The sequence below is a fragment of the Giraffa tippelskirchi genome, chromosome 13 (genome assembly GCF_054371585.1).
Source record: "Giraffa tippelskirchi isolate mGirTip1 chromosome 13, T2T-mGirTip1v1.2.pri, whole genome shotgun sequence".
Taxonomy (NCBI): Eukaryota; Metazoa; Chordata; class Mammalia; order Artiodactyla; family Giraffidae; genus Giraffa; species Giraffa tippelskirchi.
Window position 1 is genome coordinate 97,044,789 of NC_137287.1, and position 18,742 is coordinate 97,063,530.

Sequence of the window (18,742 nt, forward strand, 5' to 3'; positions counted from 1 at the left end):
CAGAGCCCAGAAGAGCCCGCCCCCGACGAAAACACAGAATGAAGCAGATAGATTTTCACTCTTTATTTATATCCAATATCTCATGTCCAGGATCCTTTTCAGTCAGAAGTTCCTGGAACAAAAAAGGACAACATTAAAACCTGGTTTCTGAAGCATCCTGGGCCCCAATGCCCAAACTCCAGTCCTCTTACTTTGAGACAATGCCGTCGGCCTTGGCTAGCCGGAGAATGGAGTCATCTGACTCGCCCTAGGGGAAAAAGCATGTTGGGACCAGCTGCCCTTCTGGCCAGAAATCCCGCCCAGCTGCCCACTGGTTGGACCAAGTGGAGACGAGCTAGCAACAGGCAGACCGCCGACTCTGCAGTGGGGGACAGGGTCTCAAGGAGGCCCCTGTGACAACTGGAGAGCTCAGAGGTTTCCCAAGGTGGGGTCCCCTTTCTTGGATCCTGAGCATCCTAGTTCCACCCCCAGGAAAAGGCTGGCAACCAGCACAATCTGATCCAACAAGCTCCAGTCCATTTCGCCAACAAACCCGTTCAGGCCTGGGGACAGCTAGGGGGACGCTATTCCGGTTCAAAAGCCCACCAGGTAAGCGCGGGGCCCCGAGACACACACCATCCTGCGAATGGCCCCGCAGATAGCGTAGGTTTTAAACTGGCCGTTGAACCTGCCTGTCACCTTGTCAACCTAAAAATTGAGAAAAGGAGTCATAAAGAGGTGCCCAAGCACCTTCGGGTCGAAACCTGAGGTTTGGGAATCAACGTGCAAGTCTGTCCGACCTCGCCCCCTCATCCAGTGGTTAGGCCCTGGGGCCGCCCGGCTCACCTCGGCCACGTTCATCTGGATGGACGCGTGGTCCTTGGCGCCGATGATACGATTGCTGGCGGAGCTGCGGGGGGAGCGCAGTGAGCGAGATGTAGCTTGGGGGTGGGGGGTTTAGGGGCAGGAGAGGGGGACGCTCACCATTTCCGCGGCACATACAGGTCCACGAACTCACCGGCGTCGTTCTGCATGTTGAGCGAGCGTCTGCGGGACCCCAAGGTGGCTTCGTGAGGACGGACCGTGTCCGCGCGCCACTTCCCGCCCAGCGCCGACCACCGCGCGCCTGGGTATGTTCCCGTCCCGATCCCGGGCCCAGCGCCGTACCCCCACCCCCCGACTCCGGACCCTAAAGCCGTTCTCCCGCACCAATCCCAGACCCCGTGCCATCCTCCCTCCGACCTCGGGCCCCGCGCCGTCCCCCTTGCCGGGACGCCGGCCGCGCAGCCCACCTGATGGTACCACGATGAACGCGAGCGCAGAAAGGAAGCGCCGCTTCCCTCGGCAGCGCTATTGGCGGACGGGGCGGGGCCTCGGCGAGCACTTCCGGGTCCCGCGCCCCGCCGCGAGTTTGCGCAGAGATTGGGGGGGAGAGAGAGAGAGCGAGAGAGCGAGAGAGCGGTCCGCCGCTATGACGCATTTCCGCTTTCTGTGGGCAGAACCTTCAGGGCGTCCCACGGAACTGGGCGGGCGGCTCGTGCAAACTTGCAAGACCGTAGGTGGTCGCGTCTTCGTAGCGGTGGTTTTCACCCCCGTGGGCGCTTCCCGCCGCCGGGATCGGCCGGTGCCAGAGGCCGCCCAGGCAAGACCCGACCCAGGTGGGAGGGCGGGAGTGCTGGCAAGAGCCGGGTTGTCAGCACGTGGGAGCTGCAGACCGCTCCGGGGTCTTACCCCAGGGCCAAGCCAAGCACCGCGAAGATGGACACAGAACGGGCGCCTCTGGTTATAAGAGCAAGAGCGAGCCCTGGGGTCCTGAGGGAGGAGTGGCAGGGCTGGGATGACGGGCTCCTCCCGAAAGTGGAAATTAACTGCCCCAGAAACCGGGGTCTGAGCTAGAAAGCTCGGCCACGCCTCGTGGCGGAGCCAGGTCAAACCCGCACGGCGGGTGCTCAGCACTATCCGTGCCCTGCCCAGGACCCTTCCTCCACATCAGTCCCAGTCCATCCTCCCCAGAGCAGTCTATGCCATTTTTACTTAAAGCACAAATACATTACTTTTTGCAAACAGATCCTTGACACTTCACAATGAGGTCAGACAGCCACTTAGCACACATTTTAAGTCTATGGTGCCTCCCAGGTGCTGAGGGAGTAGCCCCAGGCCCTTGGACACAGGTGTCTGGGGTGACAGTTCAGGCTGAAGTTTAATGCCTTAAATACTGGCTTCACTTGAGTACCACACAGTGGCAACTCTTGACATTAACAAGGACGCCAACACACTAAAGGGAAGGTTACAGGGCCTGGTGCGAGGGTCTGTTAATGAAGAACATAGAAAAACTCCAGGCTGCAGAGCTAACTCCAGAGCCCCCCGTCCCTCAATCCTGGGATTGTGCCCCGCCGTCTCAGCTGAAACAGTCCCTCCCTTGGGACTTCATCTTTCACATGAGAGAGAGGGCCCCTCGGGGGTGGACTCCAGAGCCTGTACACCCCGCCGCCCCTGCTGCCCAGGGCCGAGCCGGGCAGTGAAGCCTCCGAAATCCCAATGCCTCTTACTCGGCAAGCCCTCCCGGTCCTCCAAGACTGGGCTCCCACCTCACTTTCCCCGCTCAAGTCTCCATGAGGTCGCACAGGTGAGGGCTCTCCCAGGGCTGTGTCTGCTCATCTTGTGGCGACTGGGAATGATCCCAATCAGCCTGGCCTCACGGTGCCCCATTTGAGTCACTGCCAACTTCTGTACAGCTTCGGGGGTATTTAATGTCTGGGCCTGGTCAGGACTGAGGCTACTCATACCTGGAAACCACTGTTCGAGTGGGCAGTGTGTTTGCTATTGCTTCCACTGGGGTCTGGCAGCTGGGCCTCAGGTCATCGAGGCCAGCGCCCTGTAGAAAGGTCATCACTCCATGTTGGTGCCAGCTGGAGAGATGTGTGCCCTTTCCGGGACCCCCAGCACGTGCACGGACATCACGTGTTTATGTTTGTGGTTGTGTTACCGACCAGGGTTCTTGTCCTCCCTGCATGCGTGTGTGCTAAGTTGCTTCGGACTCTTTGCAACCTCATGGACTGTAGCCCTCCAGGCAAGAATACTGGAGTGGGTTGCCATGCCCTCCTCCAGGGAATCTTCCCAACTCAGGGATCGAACCTGGATCTCCTGCATTGGCAGGTGGATTCTTTACCAGGAGAAGGCAATGGCAACCCACTCCAGTACTCTTGCCTGGAAACTCCCATGGATGGAGAGGCCTGGTAGGCTGTAGTCCATGGGGTCGCGAAGAGTTGGACACGACTGAGCGACTTCACTTTCACTTTTCACTTTCATGCATTGGAGAAGGAAATGGCAACCCACTCCAGTGTTCTTGCCTGGAGAATCCTGACGGAGCCTGATGGGCTGCCGTCTGTGGGGTCGCACAGAGTCGGGCACAACTGAAGTGACTTAGCAGCAGCAGCAGCACCACGTGGGAAGCCTTTCTTGTCCTCCCTAGTCAATAGAAATTGATACAAGACTAGAGAAGAAATTAAGGCAAGGCTTTATCAGGGCTCCTGCTGCAGTAGGAAGGAGTGAAAACAAGTAATAGGTTCCCTTGTTCGCTCCCTCATATGGGGTAAGGGTAGGAGTGGGTCTAAGGATTGGGCTGGAGGGGAGCTTAGGTGGTTTGCCCATCTCTTTGGTGGTGTTGAGTGCAAGGGACATGCGCTGGTACCCTACTTCTGCTCCCAGCTCTTTAGAAGGGGCAGGTGGGTTTTTTAATCTCTTTGTGTCTTGTCCATAATTTGCTTCACCTGCGCATGTAACAAAATTCACTCACGCCTATTGGAATGACTACAGTGAATTTGAAAAAATAAGTGTTGAGGCTGTGGAGAAATTGAAATCCCGTGCATTGTTGGTAGGAAGGTAAAAAGGTACGGCTGCTGTGGAAAACAGTACAGTGGTTCTTCAAAAACTTAAAAATAGAACTGCCATATGATCCAACAATTCCACTTCTAGGTTACTTACCCAAAAGAAAGCGGTGTCTTGAAGAGATTTGTACAGCCATGTTCACAGCAGCATTATTCACAATAGCCTATGATGGAAGCAACCCACGTGTCTGGGTGGATGAAGGGATAAGCAGGATATGGTCTATGCACACAGTGGAATGTTGTTCATCTTTAAAAAGGAGGGAAATTGTGACAAGTATATGGATGAAAGTTGAGAAATTGTGCTAAGTAAAATAAGCCAGTCACAAACAAGTACAGTGTAATTCCAGTTAACACAAGGTGACTAGAAGAGTCGAGTAACAGCGGCCAGGGCCTGGGGGTGGGGGTTAGTGTCTAATGGGCGTAGAGCTCCATTCTACAAGGTGAGAAAGTTGTAGAGATGGATGGTGGTGATGGCTGCACAACATTATGAATGTATTTAATACCACTGAACTGCATACTTAATGGTCAAGGTGGTAAGTTTTATTTATATGTATTTTATCACAATAAAAAACATTTTAAATACTATAGGACATGCATGGACACACAGAAGACAACACAGTCTCTTCCCGATGGGGCCGGAGTTCCTCAGGCCAATTTCTTCAACAGGAAGCTCTGTGACCCCACCCTCTGGCAGTGAAATCTGTATGAGCCCCTCTTTAAGAAACTGCTTCATCTGTTTAAATAAATTTTAAAAACAAGAAACCCTGCTGTCCCAGGTCCCACAAACAGAGGAGTAACTGGTCCCTGAAGGGAGCCAGTTGGGCCTTCCATCAGCAGTGACCCTGTCATCTGAAGTCGGGGGTGAGATGGGGGACAGCTGCTCAGGCTGGAGGCTGCCCGAGGTCCAGAACTGAGGAGAGGTGTCCCTGCTTGTACTCTCCCCAGCAGCCACTATGGGGTGCCCAAGAGCTGCACCTGCCCCTGCAAGCATCCCTGGGCGGGGCTCGAGGACAGAGGCTCATCAGTCGCTTTCCTGCTGGCTGTAGGGGGTTGGCCACCTCCCTCAGGCCTCTGGCCCCCAGCCAAGGGGTGACTTGTTTACTGAGCTTCCTATGGGGTGTCCAGGTTGGGAAAGGGCCAGAGGCTGGGTGGGATGAAGGGTTTGGGGGCGGGAAGACCTGGCACTTGAAGATACTATCTTCCTGGGGCAGCCCCCAGGGGCTCAGAGCAGCAGCTGTTGAGCAGGGTGGTCCCCATCAGGATCCCTGAACACCTCCAGGCCTGCAGAACCAACACCTCTTCCTGCCCCCTGCACCCCCAAGTGCTCTAGATCACCCTGCCTTGCAGTATCACATCAGGATGACAGGCTGACCTTGCACCCTCCTCCTGCCTCTTAGCTGTGTGGCCAGTCACTTAGCTGTCTCTCCTCCTGGCATAAAGTGGGAACAGTGGTAAGAGCACCACCCCGAAGGGTTAACACATCCTGGGAGCTCAGAGTGGACACTGCAGTCAGGGTCCTCAGCAGCCCCACTGTCACCACCAGCATCACTGTTACCCTCATCGCCACCGTCACCTTTATTCGGGTTGTTGTGCTGTGACCCCAGGTCTACGTGGCTGACTCCTGGGTTGACTTGAAGCCACACTATCACCACCCGCATCTCACACAGGACCTCATTCAGGCAGCCCAGGAGGGTACCGGTGGCCAGAGGTGTTGGCTGGTGTCCACGTCCAGCATCCACTGCCCATTCGCCTGCACTGTCCTGTGGGCCCAGCTCATGGCAGGTAAGTGGGCTCGGATGCATGGGACACAGCCTTCCCGGGCAGGGGACTTGGGGGCACCTCTTGGCTCCTCCCTGAGCAGCTGTATCTGGGCTGGGTGGGGCCTGGGCAGCCTGACACACATTGTGTGTGGAGGGGAACCAGCCCCGAAACCAGGAAACCCTCCTTCCGGGCTTGGGTGCGGGCCTAGGGTGAGCCACAGGTCAGGGCCAAGGGACAGGATTCTCCCCGTTCAGACCTAGCCAGGAGCTGCAGCCACCAGCCCCTCCTGCCTGCCCTGGTTCCCTGGGAGAAGGTCCAGCTCTGGACACAGACCTGCCTCAGAGGGACTCCAGCAGGCCCTGGTGCCACCGCCCCCAGCCACAACTCCAAACCGTCCTCTGGTCTCAAGAAGACAGGCGGTTCCGTCTGACTCTAAGTCTCCCGAGTCTCTGTGAGTTCAAGGGAGGTCCCAGCAGGTGTACAGCCTCGGCACGTAGGTCTGACTTCAGTGACCTGCGGTGTGGGGCCTTGGGCACCAGTGCTCACAGGCCATCAGGGCCAGAAGCCTGAGAGCATCCAGCCAGTCACCCTTTCTGCTCTATTTTATTTTTGTCATTTTATTTGTTGTTGTTCAGTTGCTCAGTCCTGTCTGACTCTTTGCAAGTCCATGGAAGCATGCCAGGCTTCCCTGTCTTTTACTATCTTCCGGTGTGTGTGTGTGTGTGTGTGTGTGTGTGTGTGTGTGTGTGTGTGTGTGTGTGTGTGTGTGTGTGTGTGTGTCCGGGGTGTGTGTGTGTGTGTGTCCGGGGTGTGTGTGTGTGTGTCCGGGGTGTGTGTATGTGTCCGGGGTGTGTGTGTGTGTGTGTCCGGGGTGTGTGTGTGTGTGTCCGGGGTGTGTGTGTGTGTGTCCGGGGTGTGTGTGTGTGTCCGGGGTGTGTGTGTGTGTGTGTGTGTGTGTGTGTGTGTCCGGAGTGTGTGTGTGTGTCCGGAGTGTGTGTGTGTGTGTGTGTGTGTGTGTGTGTGTGTGTTAGCCGCTCAGGGTATCCGGCTCTTTGCAACCCCAGGAACTGTAGCCCACCAGGCTCCTCTGTCCGTGAAATTCTCCAGGCAAGAATACTGGAGTGAGTTGCCATTTCTTTCTCCAGGGAATCTTTCCAACCCGGGGATCAAACCTGGGTCTCCTGCATTGGAGATGGATTCTTTATCCTCTGAGCCACCAGGGAAGCCCAGAGTTTGCTCAAACTATTCTACTATGTTAGACTTTTTCATTGAGATATAACCCACACGTAGTAATAAGGAACACAGACCCTAAGTGCCTCCCCCCCATCCCCCGGTTTTTACATCTGTGTTCACCCACGCAGGCAGGGTGTGTTGCCAACTCTTCTGGCATTGGGGCAGCGTCTGGATGGGCCTCTCCCCTCCCCACCTGGCTCCCAGGAGGCCTTCACAGACCTCTTCCCCAGTTACATGTACAGGCATTCTGGAGGTGGGGTAGGGGCCTAAGCTGGGCACTTGGACCCCCACTGACACCCAACAGAGAGCACTATGAAGTCAGAGACACCCAGGAATGTCTCGTCTTCTGGCTCCACCCCTCCCTCGGGGCCAAGCCACAAGGGCTGAGCCAAGGGACAGGAATGGAGGCACTTCCACCCCAGGCATGCACAAGGCAGCCAGCTGGCTCATCCCAGTGGACACGCCGCAGGCTCACCACGCTGGCCAGAGGCCAAGACATTCCAGCCAAACTGGGTGGAGTTTCAGGTTCAAAGCAAGAAACCTGCAAGGCCCACCTTTACTCCTGGGCCAGGCCCGCCAGGGGGACACCAGGTTCTATCCCCAAGCTGCCCTCTGACCCCACCCAGCTGGCCCCATGGCCACCCTGAGAGGAGTGCAATTATGAGCTCACTGTACAGAGCAGGAAACTGAGGCCAAGGGAGAGCAAGTGGCTCCCCCAGAGTTACAGAGCCAGGGCACAGGGCAGGGCTTGACCCAGCCTGGGGCTCTGGGGGTGGGGGTGGGGGGGGTGGGACACAGTGCAGCCAGAACAGGGCCTTGGACAGGAGGAGAGCAACCCCCCAACACTGCCCCACGCCCAAGCCCAAAGCTGAGCCCTCAGGAGGGTTAACTCTGAAGCAGGGATGTGGGCGTCCCTCATCTGCCCACTGGGGACACCCAGCTGGGGATCTGGAATAGACTAGGGAAGAAGGCCCTTCCTTGGGCCTCTGGTGGTGATAGTCTGCTTGCAGGGCCCAGCCTCTGAGCAACAGGCAGTGAGTGTGTCAGCAGCTGCTGGAACATGCCCAGAGGCAGAGGTTTGCTGGGCCTGGAGAGCGCAGGTGGAGGGTGAGGGGACCCAAATTCCTGCCCCGGTGAAGAGCTTAGCCCAGGCTTGTCTCGCTCTGCCCATCCCCAGCTCTCCCCTCCCTGCCCAGCTCTGCAAGTCCTCTGAGGCCCCAGGATATCCAGCAGGGCCCAGCCAGGAAGTGCCTCTGCCCCCCTCCCACTATTACCTCATGCAGGTGACTGTGAGCAGGTGGTTATCCTGTGGCCCCAGGCGAGTCTTGGGCCCTGCAGCCTTCAGGATAGGTGACCCCTGTCCCCAGGGAGCTCCTGGCCCGGTTGTTGTTGTTCAGTCACTAAGTTGTGTTTGACCCTTTGCCACCCCATGGACTGCAGCACTCCAGCTTCCCTGTCGTTCACTGTCTCCCAGAGCTTGCTCAAACTCATGTCCATTGAGTCAGTGATGCTATCCAATCATCTCATCCTCTGTTGTCCCCTTCTCCTCCTGCCTTCAATCTTTCCCAGCACGAGGGTCTTTTCCAATGAGTCGTCTCTTCACGTCGTTGCATCAGGTGGCCAAAGTACTGGAGCTTCAGCTTCAGCATCTGTCCTTCCAGTGAATATTCGGGGTTGATTTCCTTTAGGATTGACTGGTTTGATCTTCTTGCTGTTCAGGGTACTCTCAAGGGTCTTCTCCAGCACCACAGTTTGAAAGCATCAGTTCTCCTGGAGAAGAGGACAATAAGCATCTCATCTCAGGAAGGTCGGGGGCAGTGGGTCTCATCTGGGGACGTTCCTTCCCCACCCTGCCCAGGATACACAGCAGTACTGGCTGTCCTGACTGGGGGAGGAGAGGGCGCTGTGGCCACAATTGAGTGGAGACCAGGGATGCTGCTGGAAACCCCACAGCGCCCAGGATGGCCCACAAGCAGGCGTCCAGCCCAGAACGCCAGTGGGGCCTGGTCTAGGGCTTTGAAGGGCAATGGCCTCTCCAAAGGGGGCGTTGGGCCTCTGGTGGGCCTCTCCAAAGGGTGGTCAGGGAAGGCCTCTCTGAGGAGGGGACATTGTAAGGCAGGGACCAGCCATGGAAGGTGCCACCCCTTCCCACTGGTCACCCTAATGCCCAGCAGCCTGTGGAGAGGAGGGCCAGGGGCTCACTCTGTGGTGGGGGTGGGGAGAAGCAGGTTGGGATCTGGTGCCAGGCCTGGAGAATTCCAGGTGGAGGGAGGCTTCTGATCACCCCTCCTCGCGGGCTTCTCTCTCCCAGTAGCCCAGGCCACATTCCTCCCCTGGGGTGGGCAGGTGATGGGAGCTCCGAGCATTCCAGTGGAGATGCTGGAGGCCTGAAGGCTGCTGGCACCAGCCTCCCATGAGGCCCAGGTAACCTCTTGAGGCTCTGCCCCACTCAGCTTCCTGGGGCTGGGGCCACAGGCCTCACTGAGGACGCTTGGGATCAGGCGTCCCAGAGAGATGTCAACATAGGTCCAGCCAGGAGCAAGCCCACAGGATAGGGGCTGAGCATCTTGCAGATAAGGGCAGGACTTACCAGCCCAGCAGCCTCCTGACCCCTGAACAAAAGGCCGGGTTGCACAGAGCCTCGGAATCATGGTGCTAGCAACAGGCAGAGTCCACAGAACCCTCTGATGCCCTGTTTCCTGTCTGTAAGACAGACTTTTGTGACCATCAGACCAGGTGCCTGCCAAGCTACCAGCACATGGCACAGCAAGGGCTGCTCCCTAAAGCCCTACTAGGTGAGCGGCACAGAGACATGGTGCTGAGGGGCTAGGGCCAAAGATGAGGCGGGAAAACAGAATCAGTCCCATTGGCTCGGTGGGCCCAGAGAGGTCGTGCCTCTGACCTCAGGTCACACGGCAAGCCCCAGATGGAGCATGGAGGCCACAGGAGACCAGGCTCCCAAGGAGGGGTGACTCTCAATTCCCACCCACTGGGGAGGCCAGGCACAGACTCCCAGAACCACCCCCCAAACCGAGATGAAGACCAGCTCCCAGGAGACCCACCAGTGCCGTGCCCGGCACGAGCCTTCCAAGTCTCGAATGTTTACATTCCTGTAGGAAATACCTCCCCAGAAGAGCCCAGGACGAATGTTCTGTAAATGTTGAAACTTGAGGCAAACAGAGGCCTGAGCTGAGCCCACCCACTACTCAACCTCTCCGTGCAGCAGAGGCCCCGCGGGGGTCCTGGAGGGGACCTCCTGAGCTGCCAGCAGGACAGAGCCCTGGGCGGGCAGATGGGGGTCCAACTGCGGGTTCCCCTATGTCCCCCACCCCTTCCATGGTCTCAAGCCCTCCTTTTATGAAGTTGGGGTGACAGGAGATGGGCTTGGTTGGGGTGTGACTTGCACTTGAAGCTCTGGTGGCCCTGGGGGAGCCCCAGTACTCGGGGGGGTTTCGCAGTCAGGCCCTGAGGTGCAAGCCCACAGGCTGACCTGCATGTGACCAAGGGCCTGTGTGTGCTCGAGGAAGACAGAGTGAGTCAGTTAGGGTGAGTCAGTCTGCTGTTTAGGGTTGAGTGTCTTGGTTCCCCGCAGCCCTAAACACAAACCTTCACCTCTCCCATGCTCACGGGATGCACGGGCCCAGCTGGCGAGCATGGGGGCTGTGTGGCTGTGGGTGGTCCGGCACCCAGAGGTGACTCAGCCTCCGCCATCTCCATCTTTCAGCACCCACTAAGCTGCGCCTCCCTATCCACACCTGGGAGAGGCCAGTGGCCCAGGTGCACCCCAGCTGCCAGCCCCTGGTTCCAGCAGCTTCTTCAAAGAGCCTGCCTCCCAGGCTCGGTGTTGTAGCAGGTGTGGACCTGCCGGGCACCCGAGTGGCTGGACCACCTCCTGCTCACCCGCTGATGGCATCTGGGCTGGTTCCCCCTTTCAACTGTTACAGAAAGTGCCGCCACAAACATTCGTGGAGGGGATTCACATGGACCCATCCCCAGGAGTGGAGGTGTGGACCCACAAGGACACTGTGTTTCACCTTTCAGGAAGCACGAGACTGTTCCACACCCACACCATCTGCATCCCCACCAGCAGTGTGGGTACCCCGACTCCCCAAATCCTTGCCCACACTTGTTGCTGTCGGTGTTTTTACTGTATGCACTGTGGCCCTCAAGCTGCACAAGAGGAACAAGGGCCTGGGCACCAAGCCCTCTCCCCTCTGACCTGCCTGCCCCTATCCCAGGCCTCCAGGCCAATGTGAAGGCAATGGGGCACAGGTGTCCCAACGTCCAGCCATGATTGTCCAGCACCTGCTCAGCACAGGACTCAGGACACTGAATAACAAAATAATAAGGTGAAATGTAATAAATCAAAATATTACATAGTTGTTGGAGGAAGAAAGGGGGAATGTACCCTGGAGCTGCAGTCTGTAGTGTGGGCCGAGAGCTGGGTGGGAGATTTCTGGTGGAAGGTGTGGTTTGTGCAAAGGTCCTGTGGTGCAAGGGAGCACTTAGCATTTGTATGGAGGCCAGTGAGACTGGAACACTGTGGGCTCTGAGGGGGTGAGGGGCTGCTCAAGGACCTTGGAGGCTGTGGGGGGTCTGAAGACAGGAGTGACAGGGCAACCTGCCTCTTAAAAGCCACCTGAGGTTACAGGCAGAGGAAGGACCCCTTGTTACACGCACAGCTGGGGGCCTCAGGGTGGGTGGGTTGCAGCCCCTGGGCCACATCCAAGTCAGGGCTCCCAAGGGCTGCGCCCAGCCCCTCCTGGGAGGAGATGTCACGGGTTTCTGCCAGCCCAGGGCACGTGCCCATTTGGACTGCAGAGGATGGACTGGCTAAGTGCTGCCCCAGGGCTCCTCCCCTTCTCTGGCCTGGGCAGCCAGGCAGCCCTTGCCCAGAGCGTATTCTGGACGGACAGACAGCTGTCGACCCCTCAACGTGTTGTCTTGGGCCCCCTTCCTGGGTCACAGCACTGCCAGAGACTTAGCTTTCCCCAAGAGCCTGCAGGCAAGATGCAGGCCCATGGCAGGGGCTGGCCCCCATACCATCCTCCTTTCTTTCCTATGGGGAGACACAGGGGGTGGTCTGGGCCAGCCCTGCCCCCTCTGCTCACCTGGTCAGCAGGGTGACAAGAGTCCCTGCCTCCCCCACTGGCCCAGGAATGGCTGCGCCGAGCACAGTGTGGGCCCTGTCACCACTTGTCCCTCCTTGCCCATGGTCTGGGGCCTCCCCTGGCCGCAGCCCCGAAGTGCAGGCAGTGGACTCTGGTGCCCCTGGAAAGGTGGGCTCCACCTCTACTTGATGTGTCCCAGGGCCACGTGACAGCTCAGGGGCCCAGGGGAGCTGCGTCCTCATCGGCTGGCCCACTCCCCAGCCCTGCCGGCAAGGGCCACCAGGCCCCCACAGCCAGAGCTTCCAGGTGGCAGACAGGCCAGCGGGCAGGAAGAGCCTCTGTCACCACTGCTGCTGCCAATCTTTGGGGGAGGAGCTAGGGCTGCCCAGAGTAGTGGAGCTCAGCAGATGGAGGGCAGCAGGTGGGAGGAAGAGGGATACTAAGAGACACAGAGAAAAGGAGAGACAGACAGACAGAGGCAGGGAGACAGAGGCAGAGAGAGAGGGTAGCCAGGGTGCGAAACCCAGAGGACAGAGTCAGGAGAGAGAGAGGTGGGGGTGATGGAGGGAGGGATGATGGGCTGGGAGAGGGGCAGGGAGGCTGTACAGAAAGGTTGAATCCCAGCAGGTGTCCAGATGTGGCATGGGGACCCCAGTGCCACTCTGGGGAGGACACTGATGCCAGGCTGGGCCCGCTCAGGGAAGGAGGCAACTTGCTGAGGGCCAGTGACCTGGCCAGTCAAGGCCAGAGCTGGGCTGCAGGCCCCAGACCCTCTCAGGCTGTACCTGGTATGGTTTGGATGGTACTGTGGGGGTGGGGTGGCTGGCCTCGAATCTTGCAGCTCTTGCCAGGATGGCAGACCCCCAGGATTCATCACAGGGCCCCCAACCAGACGTCCCAAAGTTGCCAAGAGGGTCGGGCTTATCTGGCTGCTTTTAGGGGGCAGTGAGCCAGGAGACTAGGGCCATTCAAACCACTCCCCCCCAGCCCCCACCCCCGGCCTGGTCTGGCCCGGCCTGGGGCTCAGCCCCACATCCCTGCCCTTCCCGTGGGATCAGATTCCTCCTGGGCAGCAAGGCCTTCTGGCCATATAAGGCCGCCTGTGGGCACCTCCTGGAGGAGCTGCAGAGCCCTCACCCCGCGGGAACCGGAGCTTGGCCAGGCCCCCAGGGACTGCAGGGAGGGGGAAGGGCCTGCTGCAGGTCAGTCCTGAGAGGGAGAGGGGGCAGGGACAACCCAGATCCCTGGGTGCCACCCCCTCCTTCTGTGCTGGGGACCCCCTGCCCCTCACCTGCTTCCCCCAGGGTTGCCCAGTCCAGAGTACGGAGCAGGGAGGTGGTGAGCATAGGGATAGGGGAGTCCTAGGAACCAAATGGGGTAAATAACACTGCAGACACGTTGGCCCCACGGGTGTCTGATGTGGATGCTGCCATCCTGTGTGGGGGATACAGGGATTGATGTAAGCCTTCCGGATCTCCCACAGATCTGGGAGCAGGAGGCCTGGTCCCCCAATTTTACACCCTAGGAAGGTGCTGGGAGGTGCCCCATTGAGGGAGGCACCTGGGCCTGGGGTCCGAAGAGCAACCTCACTTCTGAACCAGCTCCTCCCTTTGCCCTCTGGATATGATTGGCTCTCCAAGGAGGTCAGGGCCCCCTCCTCAGGGGTTCCTAGGGCCCCCTACTCAGCCCACTGCTCCCCTGGGGCTGGGGCAGGAGATTTGTGGCTGAGGGTTGCTCCTCAAGCCCAGGGCTGGGTCGGGGGGGAGTCTGGTGAGCCATGGTGTGAGAGATATCATGCAAGGATGCAGACTCGGGGGCTATCTCAGACAGCAGCTCCTTCCTCTCAGCAGGCCCTGCCTCTCCTTCCAGCTCACAGACCCTGGGCTGGGAAGGGGCCCCCAGAGCACAGCAGTGGACTTTTTCTGGGGAACCAGAGGCCCAAGTTGCAGGGCCCTGCACAGCCTGGAAGGACCTGTGACAGGGTAAACCCAAGAGGCTGTCCTTCATATGGTGGGCACTCCCCAGGCACCTCCTCTTTACCAGGCCTGGGGACATGGCAAGATGGACAGGCAAGACACAGGTGTGATTGAACTGAATCTGAGAAAGCAGGGCAGGTGCATACCTGTCTGACCCATTAGAGGCCCAGGAGAGCAGACAAAGGGGCAGGAGCTCTGTTGTGTCCTGGGTGGAGGGAATAAGGCCAAAGTTCCATGAGATAGAAGGGGAGGGAAGGCTGGAGGCTCAGCCTGGCTGCCCAGACAAGCAGCGCATAGCTGGGAGGCTCTCTGGGGCCTGGGAGCTGCAGTGAGGGGTCTGGCTTTTATCCTAAGATAAGCAAAAGCCAGTTTGGCTTGGGAGGAGGGAGACAGGATGAGGCACGGGTGCCAGCCAGGGTCCCAGCCCAGGAGGCAGCCGGCACCCATAGCTGTTATCATAAATGTTCCAGTCCATAAGGTGACTGGTCCAGTTCCTCCAGCTCATGGCGTCCTTCACAAAGCCTGGCGCCCCTATGTCAGCAGGGTGGGGGCTCCCCCACACTCAGCTGGAGACACTGAGACTGGGATGTACAGTCCAGACCCCGGACTCTGGACTCCTGCCTGATCCAGGCTCTCTGCTTAGGGACAGCACACTGACCAGCCATGGGGAGTCACGAAGCCCCACATTTCTGAGCATCCTGGATGTGTGTGCCTTCTACAGAACCAGGCCTGCCCATCTAGGACACCAGTCTGGAAGGAGGTGAGCAGAGTGGGAGAAAGGAGCTTTGGGGAACCGCCGGACTCGGGGGCTGGCCAGCCCAGCCCACGGCACTGGGCACACGTGAGCCTATCTGGACCCTCTCTGAGGTACAAACCGCCCACCAGGATGCTTGAGGGTCCGGCCTTCAGGCTGGAGACTGTGGCCTGTAGGCTGGGCACAGAGCAGGCAGAGGTGGACCCTCCAGAGCTCCAGGGACAGAAGGCTCCTAGAGGAAGGCCCTTGGCTGGGCAGCACGGGGGTCAAAACCATCTGCTGCTCGTTGGGATGAACCCAAAGCCTGGTAGCCTTGGAGGTTTCCCAGAGCCCATGCCCTGGAGGCCTGAGGGAGCCCCAAAGTGGCCCGGCTGGGGTCACAGGCAGGAGACACCAGTCTATCAGGCACATCCAAGGACCTGTCCCTGGACCCTCCTCAGCCGGGAATGAGGGGACTCCAGCCTGGCACTCTTCTGGTGCCCATTCAGGTCATCTGGCCTGTCCTCTGCCCTCTCAGTGGACTGTGCCAACCCACAGCCAGGGGAGGGCTCTGGACTGAGCAATGGCCCAGAGGCCAGGGAGCTCTCTCAGCTCCAGACCTTCTGGCTTTACAACCCTTTACAACCTCCTAGTGAGGTCTCCCCTCGGCTGGTCTGCATCCTCCTCTGCAGGCCTGGGCTGGACCAGGGCTGCCAGCAGCCTCCAGCATCAGCCTTGCCGCCTGCCCCACAGCCAGCCTGGATGGACGAGGTACATGTTCTGGCCAGCTGGGCTCCCCGGAAGGCATCAGGGCATCCCTGGGGCCAGGAATATTCCAAACCACAGCCTAGCTTCTCCTGAAACCTCTTCCTGCCAAAGGGAGACAGACACTCCCAGCGAGGAGCAATGAGCTCAGCTTCCTCCTCCCCATGGGGCATTGCAGTTTCTCCTCCCCCAAAGCGGCCTAGGGTGAGAGCTGGGATCCAGGATGGCGGTCAGGGTCAGGCACAGTCATCTGTTAGCAACTGTGATGCGATGATGCGGCTGAGTGTAATGAGGGGTGCCCCTCGCAGCTGCTCCTGGGGAGTTATGGTTGTCGTTAGGGCTCAGCTCGGGCTGTGGCAGGTGTGCCCATGTGGCCTGGCCCGTGGTCCCCACAGCTGCCCTGCAGATGGGGCTGAGCAGGGCTCCTGGGCATGACATCGAGGTGGGGGGGGCACAGTCTTGAGGGTGGGCTCCCCTGGCCCAGGCCCCACCGCAGGGGTCTTATCCCAGAGCTCAGTGTGGGGGGGATCGGCTGGACCCTCTACCCGGGTTCAGGAGCGCCTCTTCCCCACTCGAGCTGCCACCTGTGTCCGACCTCCCACAGGTCCCGGGGCTCCAGTTACTGTGGGGCTGGGTGGGTGGGGACTCTGGGTGTGGGGTCCTCCCGTGGGACATGGTCAGAGCCCAGCAGGACAGAGGGGGTCAGGTAGCCTCCACACCCCTCCTCGTGAGCTGCTTCCACCCACCACCCACCTCCCAGGACTTGGTGTCCCTCTCCTGTGAACTTAGGACAGAAGGCTGGAGCAGCCTGTTTGGGGGTGGGGGGCACTGCATTACAGACCTGTACCCAAAGGTGCCCAATACATCTGGGAGGAGAAAATGAATACCAATCCAATTCCTTCTCTCCCTTGCTAACCACATGCTCCTGATTGACCCCTGGGCCTTGGAAACTGACCTTCAGTTTCCCAATTCCTAAGTAGGAAAGGTGGCTGGGTGGCCTAGGAGTCAGAGCAAGACTGGACACCCTTGCTAGACCAGCTGAAAATGACTTGCTGGAAATGTGCTTCAGGCATCAGGCATGAAGGTGGGCAGAGACAGGCCTCCCTCCCCTGCCCTGCTCCAGCTGGGGCACCTAAGCGGGCACAGGGTGGGGGCCAAGGGGGCACCTCACCCAGCTCCTTCCACCACATTGCCCTCTGCCCACTTCACCATGCAATGCGCCTCCCCCTTCACCCCCAGGCCCAGGCCACCAGTTGCTCAGGGCAGCTGTCTCCCGGAAGCCACTAGCCCACAATTAACCCTCCGCGTGCTGGCCCGGCTGACTCAGCGAATTCTCAGGCGGCGGCCCCTCCCTCCCGCCTGCTCTGTGCCCTCTGGACAGCGCTGGCCTGGTCGCTGGGAGGTTCAGAGGGCTCCCACCTCCCACCTGTCCCCTGGCCCCTCCATGGGTGTTGAGAAGCTGACATGGGGGGCAACCTGGGTGGAGGGTTCCCAGCCCCAGCTCTCAGGGTGCCAGGTCACCAGCGCTAAGGGGGTGTTGGTACCAGGGCCAGAGCGCACTGCTGTGATGTGTGTGACGGGGGCACCTCTGGGCAGTAGGGAGGGCGGGGTGGGGCGGGGACAGGTCAAATCCCCCATCTGGAAACCCTGCTACTGCCCAGAGGCAGCTCTCCTCTCAAGGGATCATAAATTAGCTGATGAGTGGGCCCGTCAAGGCGCGGGGACTCTGGATTCCTTTCTGTCCACCTGCACTTCCCCCTATCTAGGCCAGGCCCTCTCCAACTCAGAGGGTCTCTGGCGAGGAACCACCTCTTCTCCCCCTCCCCCAGGTGGAGTTACAGAATAGCCTGGGAGCAGAGGGAGAAGAGAGAAGAAGGGAAAGGAGAGGGAGGGGAGGGGGGAGCCAGCCCACACTGCCTGCCTGTCTCTCAACTCTGCAGAGAAGCTGCCGTCCAGCCCCTGGGATTCAGGATTTGCAGGAGGCCAGGGACAGCCAGAAAGATGTGACCAGTGGTGTGACCTTCCTGGAACAACTACTGGGGCAGGACCCGCCAGGACCAGCTGGCTGCCACCCCACGCACTTACTCGACTCCCCAGGACTGTCCAGGGGGTCCCACGTGGGACAGACACCCAGCTGGCCTGGCTCAAAGACTGGGGGCTCTGCCAGCCCAGCAGCTGCGCCAGCCCCATCAGGGCTTCCCTTGAGGCGGATGTGGGTCAGGAGCTGAAGGAGGGGAGGAGACCCAGTGGCCAAAGCCACGCAAACGCAGAAACAGCTGGGACACATACCTGAGCTCGGCCTCTCTTCCAGTCCCGTTTCCCCAGTGTCCTTGAGTGCCTGCCCTGAGCCTGAGGGTTCCACTAGCAGACAGAGACGGTGGGGTCCACAGTGCCTCACAGCAAGGAACCCCAGGCACCAGGGTGGGCTCACACCTTCACACAGCAGGTGCTCAATAGATGCCCTCCTTTGCAGCCAGTCTTTCTGGCGCCTACCGGGCTCTGAGTATCCTCCCTTCACTGCAGAGGGCCCCATTTCCCCGTTTTAGAGAATTTTTAAACCAAACCCTGTGCAGGCAGGAGTCAGGTGGGGTTGAATCTGACCTGGCCCCTCGCAAGGGAGCACGGAGTCCGCAATGAGGGTCTCCCTTTCCCTCTGCAGATCGGATTGCCTCCGGGGCCACTACCCACCGCCATTCACAGCCGGCAGAGTGCACATTCCCGCACACCTGCTGGATGAGGCAGAATGGGGGCCAGTACCATGCGCAAAGCACCGAAAACCCGCCGGCGAGAGGCGGCCAGGATGCGCTGCGCTCCGGAGATCACATCTCAATCCCAGGGACCCCGCGTTTGGGCTCCCGGGCTGCGGTCACTTGGGTCGCTCTGCCTGTTCTGGGGTCGCGGGTGCGGACGGGCTGGGCTCGGATTGGATCCGGGACGAGCGGCGCCGGAGCCGGGACCGCCGGGGACCCTCGGCCGCCGAGAGGTGCCCGAAGTTAGGGAAACAAAGAGCGGATCCGCTGGACCGAGAGGAGCGGGCCGGCGCGTCCGGGGCCGCGGTGCTGGAGGGCGCAGGGGGCCGCCCGGGACCGGGAGCCACGCCCCGGGGCCGCCTCGGCGTCGTGTTCCCACGGCCCGGCCCGAGGCCAGCAGGTGTCCCCCTTCCAGGAGGCCGGCCGGGCCGGGGTCCCAAGGGTTAAGGCGGCCGGCCGCCCCTCCCCCCCCACGGCCTCCCCCGCCCCTCCCCCTCCCCGGGGCGCGGGGCCGAAGCTCCCGGGCGGGCCGGGGCGGGGCCTGACG

The 18,742-nt window shown here is 59.8% G+C and overlaps 2 protein-coding genes across 2 annotated transcripts; one reads left to right on the top strand and one right to left on the bottom strand.

Moving 5' to 3' along the window:
• Nucleotides 1-48: 48 nt before the first annotated feature.
• On the bottom strand, nucleotides 49-1,621 carry RPS21 (ribosomal protein S21). The gene is made up of 6 exons (XM_081561115.1): nucleotides 1,272-1,621; nucleotides 964-1,026; nucleotides 826-889; nucleotides 616-687; nucleotides 192-247; nucleotides 49-112 (listed from the first exon to the last, which is right to left on the bottom strand). The coding sequence occupies exons 1-6, from the start codon at nucleotides 1,457-1,459 to the stop codon at nucleotides 103-105; spliced, it is 453 nt and encodes a 150-aa protein (XP_081417241.1). The 5' UTR covers nucleotides 1,460-1,621; the 3' UTR covers nucleotides 49-102.
• LOC145533540 (uncharacterized) lies at nucleotides 1,483-11,230 on the top strand. The gene is made up of 4 exons (XM_081561116.1): nucleotides 1,483-1,621; nucleotides 5,534-5,648; nucleotides 8,580-8,667; nucleotides 10,805-11,230. The coding sequence occupies exons 2-4, from the start codon at nucleotides 5,642-5,644 to the stop codon at nucleotides 11,076-11,078; spliced, it is 369 nt and encodes a 122-aa protein (XP_081417242.1). The 5' UTR covers nucleotides 1,483-1,621; nucleotides 5,534-5,641; the 3' UTR covers nucleotides 11,079-11,230.
• The last annotated feature ends 7,512 nt before the right edge of the window (nucleotides 11,231-18,742 follow it).

What these genes read in the sequence shown, in the direction of transcription:
- RPS21 (XM_081561115.1), bottom strand. Translation starts at nt 1,459, where the DNA reads ATGCGTCATAGCGGCGGACCGCTCTCTCGCTCTCTCGCTCTCTCTCTC. An exon ending in CTGTATGTGCCGCGGAAATG is followed by an intron (nt 890 to 963) that starts GTGAGCGTCCCC and finishes CTCCCCCCGCAG; the next exon opens with CTCCGCCAGCAATCGTATCA. An exon ending in GCGGGGCCATTCGCAGGATG is followed by an intron (nt 248 to 615) that starts GTGTGTGTCTCG and finishes TTTTTCCCCTAG; the next exon opens with GGCGAGTCAGATGACTCCAT.
- LOC145533540 (XM_081561116.1), top strand. An exon ending in AAGCATCTCATCTCAGGAAG is followed by an intron (nt 8,668 to 10,804) that starts GTCGGGGGCAGT and finishes CAACTGTTACAG; the next exon opens with AAAGTGCCGCCACAAACATT.